This window comes from Mytilus galloprovincialis, chromosome 7 (genome assembly GCF_965363235.1).
Source record: "Mytilus galloprovincialis chromosome 7, xbMytGall1.hap1.1, whole genome shotgun sequence".
In the NCBI taxonomy this organism is placed as follows: Eukaryota; Metazoa; Mollusca; class Bivalvia; order Mytilida; family Mytilidae; genus Mytilus; species Mytilus galloprovincialis.
This window is the reverse complement of record NC_134844.1, coordinates 49,401,528-49,411,759: the sequence shown is the minus strand read 5'-3', so window position 1 is coordinate 49,411,759 and position 10,232 is coordinate 49,401,528. Positions and strand designations below refer to the sequence as shown.

General features: G+C 31.8%; 1 protein-coding gene across 1 annotated transcript; it reads right to left on the bottom strand.

The window, feature by feature from the left end:
- Window positions 1-1,339: 1,339 nt before the first annotated feature.
- Window positions 1,340-8,674, bottom strand: LOC143083180 (uncharacterized). The gene is made up of 4 exons (XM_076259414.1): window positions 8,520-8,674; window positions 4,296-4,362; window positions 3,590-3,763; window positions 1,340-1,557 (listed from the first exon to the last, which is right to left on the bottom strand). Exons 1-4 carry the CDS (start codon window positions 8,559-8,561, stop codon window positions 1,538-1,540), a joined length of 303 nt encoding a protein of 100 aa, XP_076115529.1. The 5' UTR covers window positions 8,562-8,674; the 3' UTR covers window positions 1,340-1,537.
- Between the last annotated feature and the right edge of the window lie 1,558 nt (window positions 8,675-10,232).

The following is a 10,232-nucleotide window of genomic DNA, read 5'->3' as shown; positions in this document are numbered from 1 at the left end:
GTTTTTCATCTAATCTAAAAACAGCTGGGATGTATAATAGTTATCCCACTCGGACTTCGTGTGTCAGTGTTAGATCACCCTCTGGCCTCCGACTCAAGAATTCACCAGGGGTTTTAGAGTTTTTAATACAACAGTCTGCAGGAAATATGACAATAATTATTTTTGAAATTTTTAAATACATATATTCAATTTTGTCTATTGTTTACTGCAACATTATAATGCATTTAGATGCCAACATGTGACTAGGTATTAATTGTGATTTAATTTCAGTAATCATCAAATGAACAATGATTTATCATGTTAATAACAAATTCTACTAACATGTGAGTAATAATCTTGGCTCAATAGATTTACAAAATACAACATATGAGAGTTCAGTTAATTGACCTTTACTCAAATCCTAAATCGTTCAGTCAGTGAAGATGAGCACATTGCTCATAAAGAAAACTACTCACTTGTTAAAGTTACTTATCAAATGGACTGGACTGTTATGGACTATACCACTATTTCATGTGAACCTATTCAAGAATGGATTGAACTTTACTGGGATGAACCATTACAAACATAGCTTACCCAATTTTAAATGGACAAACCTACCGGTAATACATTATAGATGACTTGGTTATTTCCCTTTATATGACCTAGGCTTAATGTATACAAAACCATTTGATCCTTTATTGTCTAGGTGAAAATAAGGCAGAAAGTTAAATTTGAATAATCTAAACAATAAAATACAACACATTAAGCTTGTTGTTTCATACGGGACCCAAAACCTTCTGTAATATTTGATACTGTACATTGTAATGCAACTTACACATTTAAGCTTTGTTTTTTCTAGCTTTAATTTGTTGATTAGGGTAGTGTGCATCCATCCATACTGTTTTCTAGAAGCACCAACTAGAGACCCCTAGGATTACCTAAAATTTGTCTCAAAAAGAGTAAGTATCTCATAAAATTCTTACATTACAACTTTCTGAGTATAAGGTGATCTGTTTTAAAAAAAGAAAGAAAAAAGAAGCAGACATCAAAAGGACAATAAAAAAATCTTTTTTCAAAGAAAAACCAACACAAATACCAATTTGAAAGTCTTTGTTTTAACCGGGGCCAAGGTTAGAACCCCAAACCTCCAGCATGACAGGCAAACACTGTAGTCTTTTAATCGTATCCAGTATGAACTCAACTGAATATGATATCACATGAAATCCAACTTTATATTTTATGAAGAACATAACCTTCAGCCAAACCCAGACCAATGTACTTGATTTTCTAAGCCAACAAGTTATTATGATTTATAAGCATTTCATTTTGTCACTACCAGTCTCAGGGAAAGTACACAACATTAAAATCTTATATAAAAATTTAATTAAATAAAAAAACAATGATGATTCTTCAATTCTCAAAACAAGTTTTCAGACAGTTCTCTCTGTTGTACAAGTTTATCACAACTGTTAATTCCCTACTTTTATCTGCCACATAAAAGTCACGAGGTATTAGGCCACCAATAAATAAATGTCTTGTGTCCACTAGTGAATACTGGTTAGGTCTTTTTGTTTCTATCTGAAAAATAAACACATTTAAATGTTATTTCTTCCAAGGTCATTACAGTGAAAAATTATTCAATTATTGACATGTTGCTCTGGATTTTGATTAAAGTACCAGTACACAGGAAGCCTAACTTTTCGTTTATATAACAGGTTCTTTACTCACTCAACTGCATCTACAACAATCGTCACTTTTTTTTGCGAGTGGGGCGTAATTCCAGAAAGTTCTAGAGGCTTTATATAATATATATGAAGAGTATGAGTCAGAGGGGAATAACTATTTCTTATGGGTGAACAGACAATTTTAGTAATGTCAATGTTTTTGCAGATCTTATCCTGGTAATCGTTTATCATTTTACAAGTTCTATTTATCTATTTATATAATTTTCAAGATTGTAAGCAAATATGAAATCAAATTAGAAAAAAATTGTTGTTAAAGGGCATTAACCCTTATGACGCATACAAAGTAATTGCAAAAGCTCCTATTGGCCAACTAGGCCAGGTGAGCTAATAATTGACTCTTTGAATGGTATTTAGAAGATAACTGTATTGTACTTTAAGCTTGGCTTTCGTAAAATATAGAGTTTACTGTCTTAAATAAGTTTACCTAGCGACACATGAACAAATATTTGCTACAGTAAAATCAACATTTACGAAGGCCAGGCTTAATCTCCATTCTAATGTCACATATCAAAATCAATTCCATTTGATATTTTAGCTTTATAATGCAATAAATGAAAAATTTGTAAGGGTTCCGCGGAACCCAGTGTCTCGCCTACTTTTGCTGTAAATCGCAGGTTCAACAAAAATGAGGAAAAAAATCAATAAAAATATTCCTCTTGATACTATCTTATGATTGTAAGAAGCTTCTGTCCAAGTTTGGTAAAAATTTAGGATAGTTAATGAATCTAATAAATGTTTTGAAAACTTTAACTGCAGACTGTATGTAATGTTAACTGGAAGAAAATCTAAGTCCATTTAAAAGTAAAATACAGAAACAAATGGAGTAATCTTTTTACAAAATTTACTTCTGGATACTATCTTATGATCATAAACAAGCTTCTGTCCAAGTTTGGTACAAACCAAGGATAGTTTAAGAAAGTTATTAAAATTTTAAAAACTTTAACCACAGAGTGAATGTAATGTTTCCCCGCAGAAAAACTAAGTCCATTTAAAAGTAAAATACGGAAAAAATGTAATTTTATTTTTACAAAATTTACATCTGGATACTATCTTATGATCATAAACAAGCTTCTGTCCAAGTTTGGTAGAAATCCAGTATAGTTTAAGAAAGTTATTAAAATTTCAAAAACTTTAACCACAGAGTGAATATTTGTGGACGCCGACGACGACAGAATGTAGGATCACTTAGTCTCGCTTTTTCGACTAAAGTCGAAGGCTCGACAAAAATTCAGCGACATTGTCTTTGGTATCTAAAAAATTGACATTATATGTATACTCCCAATGTCAAACATAAACACCAGACATATCTATACTTTTCGTACGCTTCTAAATTGTTTCAATATTGAAAAGGTTATGAGGAATTTACACAAATAACAAACAAAAAATTAGGAACTCAAAATAGCGGCTCCTTAGTTATTGATTTGTAGAACGTGGAATCTAACCCTTCAAAATATTTGTCAACGTCCAATGAAAATTATTGTTACAAAATAATTGCAATAGAATTTTCTTGTTGTGATGCAAAAAATTATAATAATAGGACAGTACATTTAAGTCTATTAAGTTCAAGTTTTCAGTATGTGTAGTGTCCGTAAAATTTCAGTAAGGCAGCATACATGTACAAGATAACAGGCCTGTAGCCAGGAATTTCCAAGGGGGGGTTTGTTGGACTCATGAACTCGACTTTAACAGTCACAATTTGAACAAAACGTTGACTTTAACAGTGCTTATTTGATTTCAAGGGGGGTTCGGGTTCGTCCGAACCCCCCCTGGCTACAGGTATGAGTTAATCAAAAGTATCAATTTAATTTTATTTTTCTTCTTCTTTTTCATTTTTTTTTGGCGGAGAATCATATTCCACTGCTTACCATATAATCTGTCTATATGTCTATTCCACTTATGTATACATTTAGCAGACTCCTTTGATGATACATAAGTCGATGCTCCAGCCCCGACTAACACTGTCACCATCACATGTTTCATCGGTCCATAAGGTAACACTGAAGACAGTAGCTTTTGGCCAAGATGTACACCTCCACATGCTGAAAAACATTATTTATGATAGTTCATAGTCCTTTAATCCAGGGGAAATTTTAATTGGTAAATTAAGTTTGTTTGTAAATAACCTATCAAACAGAGTAATTTGGGAAACATCACATATGATAAATAAAATTTATAATAAAATGTCAGTCATCTGAAGGTCAACATAACTTTTTCAACAATGCAATTTCCTGAAACATTTACCAGTATCTTTTAGTCAACTGACTGTAAACAGTTAGAATATTATATTTTGCATATATTTACTGATTTATAATATTTTAATAAAACTAACTACATGTATTAAGGATTGGATTTTGCTCGTTGTTGATACTCATTTCTCATTAATTGATCTATTGATCTGTAATTATTTACTTTTTAATTTCAATTGTATAGTTAGTATCACTGGCAACTATACCACATCTCCTTATTTGCATGTATTGTTTTGTTCACGTGTTACTTTTCTCTTACTTATTATTCAACTGGTTACGAACATAACAATAAGCTGTCCTAACATATCATATTCAATTTACCTACCTGCACCTAATACTAAAACTGACTGCCAAATAGCTTCCACAAAACAAGCATCTTTCTGTTTTCTATACTGAAAAATAAACATGATCTTAGAACACAGTTGATAACAACATAAAGTAGAAAAAAATTGACACTTAATTTTCTCTCTCTTTTTAAAGTTTTCATGATATAAGAAAATAATAAAATACACTTGAACTTTACCAATTTGTTCCTTTTTCTAGCAATGACAGACATGTCGTTTAATCAGCAAGTTCATAAATAACAAATCTGATCACCCTAATAGATGATTGTGACTGTGTTTGGTTACAATAGACCATTTTTATATTACCCACTTTTAACTCCCGGCTCTACAAGTATTCTACAGACTTATTTCATGCGATTCCAACTGCCTTGGTGGATGGGTTCCTGGCAGAACCATTTTGTAAACAAAAGCCCTTCTTGTAGATGCTGATACAACAAATAACTCACAAATTGTGTACATGAAGTTGGTATGAGAAAAGTATAACTAAGTGTATCTCAGTTCTTATTTATGAGGAAAGGATCTTTTGGGGGAGGGTAAAGAAATGGAAAAAATGACATTATCAAATACATTGAAAACCATGTGTGTTACAAACAATAGATGATTCTAATCAGAAACCTGGATCTCAAAAGCAATTTCATAACAAAATAATAACATGATTCAAAATTTATGTACATTACTATTGATGCCATCACCTTTTGAAAAACATGTACAACTGTTTGGGAGGAATTTTGTGCCATTTTTTTTAATGGGATTTTTTTTTCTAGGGGGAAAAGGCTGCTTTTAGTAGGTAATTTGAAGCAAACAATATGACTGTATAAATATGTGTAAATCATCTTTCAATCTTTAATTGTTTTTAAAAATTTTGGGGTTGGTTTTCAATTTATTCATTATATCGTTAAAAATCATCACATTTTATTTAAAAGCATTTAGAATACCTAACTTAATTGTCTGAAGTTTCCTTAACATTTTATGACTGGTTTTGATGGGCATGTGACATTTGCACCGATTTTTAAAAGTTTTTATTTTTCATTTATGCTGATTTGATTCTTTTATTTGCGCCGATTGTGCACAGATAAATGACAGGTGAATGTTATTTTTTATTTATCAATATAAACCTCTTCCAGTTGTAGTACTTGTACATATGTTATGAATTGTCAATAATAACATGTATAAAACTTTTATCCCCTACAAATAGATTACTGTCGTTTTCATCATGCTCAGAAATGGTGGAGGGAAATCCAGTCTGTTATTTGAGTGAATGTAAACAGAGTGCTTTTATTTTTGGAATTGACTTATTTTGCTCATAATCCTAATTTCACCTTCCCGTGGTGAGTAGGGGACAACAGTTATATACACATGTTATAATTGACAATTCATAACATGTGAAAACTGGTTAACCATGCTAACAGAAAAGGTTTTAAACGATAAATAAGAAATAACATTCACCTGTAATCTACCTGTATGCATGAATCAGTGCAAATGAAAGAAAAAAATAGGTGCATTTATGCAAAACGCTGAATATGATTTGTTTTCTTTTCAATTAACTAATTAATAATTTAATTTTGGATGTAACACGTCTTCTGATTGGCTGATGTTGTTTTGTTTATCAGCTCATAGACATAATTTTGTCATGTGACTGTGACGTTATCAACATTTTTTCATGGTTAACTCCGGTTTAAAATGGAATTTAAAATTAAATTATAAGAAATGACAGTAATATTTTTTCTGTCTTTTCAAAATAACATAAAAAATGTGGTGCACACTTTAAAAAAACCCGCTATGCCGGTTATTCAGTGTGCACCATATTTTTTTATGTTATTTCTTCATACACAGAAAAAATATTACAGTCATTTCTTACATAACATTTATCAATTAAATAATAAAAACGTTTGTTGTTTTAACCCTTTACCAAGTTTAGACTGACATGGCTGAGCAAGCTGAGGTAGTAATGGATGGTTCTTCTTTGAAACTTAAATAAAAAGATGATGAAGCCTTTTAAAATACCCAAGCTATTGTTTAATCATGTAAAAATTAGAAGCAAGGTTAGTTATTTCAGGGAAGTTTGAACAGCATTAAACCATGTACATTTTTTGCACTTGCCAACATTTCAAGATTACCAAGTTTTTTTTAGCAAGATTGCTCTCATAGTCCCACAAAATCTTCATGGGGCCTTCAATTTTACTTTAATAATGTTTATTTGCTTCTTCATACTTTTTATTAAGTCATATACCTACATGACCTATGGTAAAATTGATTGTTTGTTTAAAACTGTGGACAAAAATTGCTCTTTTAAAATTTCCAATTGGTAAGCTTCCATGGGGAAAATAACCCACAAATAGTGACAGTTGGCAGGTATGTCAAACCAAGAGTCATGCAAAATGCTGAACTGGTTTGAGCATGCATAAAAAAAATACCAAATACCTTGAATACACAGTTGAATGAAAAAAATATATACAAAAGAAAACATGTAAATAAGTCAGTAATGAGTATTTCTGTACAATGCCTTCTTTATTTTAATCTTCGTTCTTAAAATAGTGAGAAAAAAATATATATATATTCAACATATTCAATATGGGTGTGCAAGATTAAGGCTACATCGGGTGCTGATTTGACTGTACATGGTGCCAATTTAACCATGTGCCACATATGCCACTTGACTTGAAATAGGGAAGTTCATGTGTTTATTAATTAAAATTATTATTGCAATACCTTCCACTATTCACATATTGAGTGTTAATATACGTGTATTATTGAAGTGGATGTAATTCAAATGTGCACCTATAATCTATATAGACTTTGGTAATAAGAGGGTGGTAAAGGGTTATTTTCGTGCAAAGTTTTTTGCCTTTTTATATCATGTTTTCGTTTTTTTTAACGTTATATTTCTCGTTTTTCACCAGATTGGTTTGATGTGTGTGCATCAAGTTTCTCCTTTAAAATTCCCTGTTTAGTGTTGATACTCTTAATTTCTCATGCTTGTCTTGCATTTGAAGAAAAAGTAAACTAGACTTATTCAAAGTCAGTGTGTTATAATACCGTCTGAAACTTGTGTAATTTAATCATAAGTACTTGATGTACATTGTATATTTTTACAATTCTACTTTTGCAGTTCTATTGTAAAGTCCATCAAAGGACTATGAACATTTGTTTTCAAATCAGATGCAATAAGTGGATGCTAAAAGGTGACTGCAAGGTCTTCTTGTCCATTGATAATGACTGCATGATCTCCAAGAACAACTGAGTAATAACTTCTAGTCCTTTTTTCCCCTTTATATTTCCGATTTGATTGCTCATGCTTCGTTTTTCCCTGATTTATATTTTCTGTCCAACTTTATCGTGATTTTCATTTCACGTGTTTCTGTGTTGAGTAACCCCCTTTACCACCCTCTATTAAAGATATGTAATTTGCCGTGAACCCGTGAAAAGCCAAAGTCACAGAACTTGTTTCTATCCATGGTTTACTAGCTTGCTCTAATTTTAAAGGTTAACGGATCCAAATTAACTGCCCGTTTTGTTTGGAAATGAGAATATCTGCTGAATTTATTTTAAAATCTATGTTTTTTTATAAACTGAAAGTGAAAGGGTGCCGGTTTCTCTACCAAACTGGAAATGGTACAACGTAGGGCAGCAAGATTTGTTACTGGTGACTACCACCGAACCACTAGTGTAACAAACCTATTACACCAGCTGCAATGGCCAACCCTACAGGAGCCTAGAGCTACGAATAAAGTCATAAAATGATGTACCACATAGTTAACCACCTGCCCTGGTTGTAATACCAACATCTTGCTTAATCCCAACAGCAGCAACATTAAGAGGACACAACCAACGATTCCTTGTTCCATTCGCAAGAACGCAGCTATACCAGTACTCTTTCTTCCCAGACGCCATCAGATTATGGAACAGTCTGCCACCAACTACTGTAGCCTGCAACTCAATTGACACATTCAAGTGTGAGTTGCAGAAGACCAAGATGTATTAAGGACTGTGCGCAATTTTTAACTGTACATACTATTTTTAACTGCACTGTAAATATTGGTTTGTCTGCACCATGCATCAGTTCGATAATACACCAGATGGTGGTATGAAGTTGAACTGTATATGGAACACATATGGAAGAAGAAGAAGAAGACCATCCCCCTTTTTGTTTAAACTGGTTATTTGACAGTGCCTATTACAAATTTCAATGAATAAATCTTACTAACTTCTGCAAGTTTGGCTCTTTTTGCTGCATCTAATACTGTCATCTCTAACTTAAATGCCTGTAAATACTATTTTAACATTTTTAACAGAGACAAAGTCACATATCTTTTTATGTAAACTCTAATGATGGTAAATCAAAAGGTGTTCCGATAAAGTGTTATCTCCACCTAGATTTCCCGCGAAATTTTACATTGACAATCACAGAATAAATATTTTCAATAATATATATTCATTTGACCAAGGATTTGTATAGTGTATCCTTGATTTGACGTCATATAAGATAAGATTCTAAATCAACGACCACGAAATGAATTTTTTTTGTTTATATCAGCAGAGTCATAATATGATAAATAATAAAATATAACTGATTTCTATTACAGTATATGTTCTCAAATCGTCGTCATTTTTGTTGTTGCTTCTAGTAAGTAAGTAAGTAAGTAATTTTTTTTTATACTCGGGCATGATATGTACAATTCAACAAGGTAAACATGAGCTCTGTAGAGCTCGTAACCGACGTTCAATTCTACGGACTTGCTGCATGAAACATAGGTATACTTAGGAACAGGACACATTGTATTGGCCCTCTCCATTTTTTCCAAGTACGTTATTTTCAGTTTCGTTTTCTGATCTTTTCTATTAATTTAAATTTTTTCGTGTTTTTCTGTATTACAAGAACATTAATATATACTACAAATAACTTGTATTTAAAGATTATCGTTGATTATCTCAACGAGATTGATGAGGCTTGTATAGGGTATATTGGGATACGGGATATTTGCCATTTTAATTTTAGGGATACGGGATATTTGTCTTAAAAGTAAATGGGATATGGGATATTGATGCATTTATAAGGATATTGAATTTTTAACATAAAAAAAAAAGTTGAATTTAAAAGTTAAGTACAGAAATATTTACATCTCACTTGATAAAATTGCCCCAAAAAGTTTAGTATCAAAGGTCATTTTAGTGCTTTGTTGATTTTAATTGAGTTTATGGTCGTTTTATTTAAAAGTCATCCAAACCCAAGCGAAAAGTATTGATCTATTTTCGATATTTATATGTTCATGTGTACTGATAATTTTAAAAGTATTTGTTTTGCTTTCCATACTTCGTTCCTTATTGTTAATTTTCCTTTTTTGGATGGTGATGTTCCTTTGGCACTATCTTACAGTGTTTGTATATCACAACATCTCCGCTATGCCCGTGTCTGTTGTAACGTTTTGGATTTTAATGAACGAAATCTATGTATTACTGGTAAATAATATTAAGTCAGGGATTTAGTTACCACAAATCACTTAAAATCTTTACTAAATTCTAGATTTGGTTTTGAAGTTTGGTTCTACTTGTAATTTTTTTTTTTATTTCAAACGGGATAGCACATCCTCATTTTTACGAAGATGTTGTTTACCGTGTCATTGGATGTTGGATGTGTAATGATTGATAATTTAGTCTCAGATGCATTACTTTTTATTAGTTGTAATTGGCTTTGAACTAGCTGTCAGTAACTGCAAGTACTTTCAGATCTGTACTTGGTGTCTTTTTGTTGATGGGATGTACAAGTACTCGGTCACGTCCACTCTCTGTTTTTGTTAGATGTATTTCTATTTGTATCCATCTGATGAGTTAAGCCTTTTTCAACTGATTTGTATAGTTCGTTCTTATGTTGCACCACTGTCCCAGGTTAAGGGGAGGGTTGGGATCCCGCTAACATGTTT

Coding starts and splice junctions, on each gene's coding strand:
- LOC143083180 (XM_076259414.1), bottom strand. CDS start 8,561: ATGACAGTATTAGATGCAGCAAAAAGAGCCAAACTTGCAGAA. Junction 3,764..4,295: donor AGTTTTAGTATTAGGTGCAG/GTAGGTAAATTG, acceptor AATGTTTTTCAG/CATGTGGAGGTGTACATCTT. Junction 1,558..3,589: donor ACATATAGACAGATTATATG/GTAAGCAGTGGA, acceptor TTTATTTTTCAG/ATAGAAACAAAAAGACCTAA.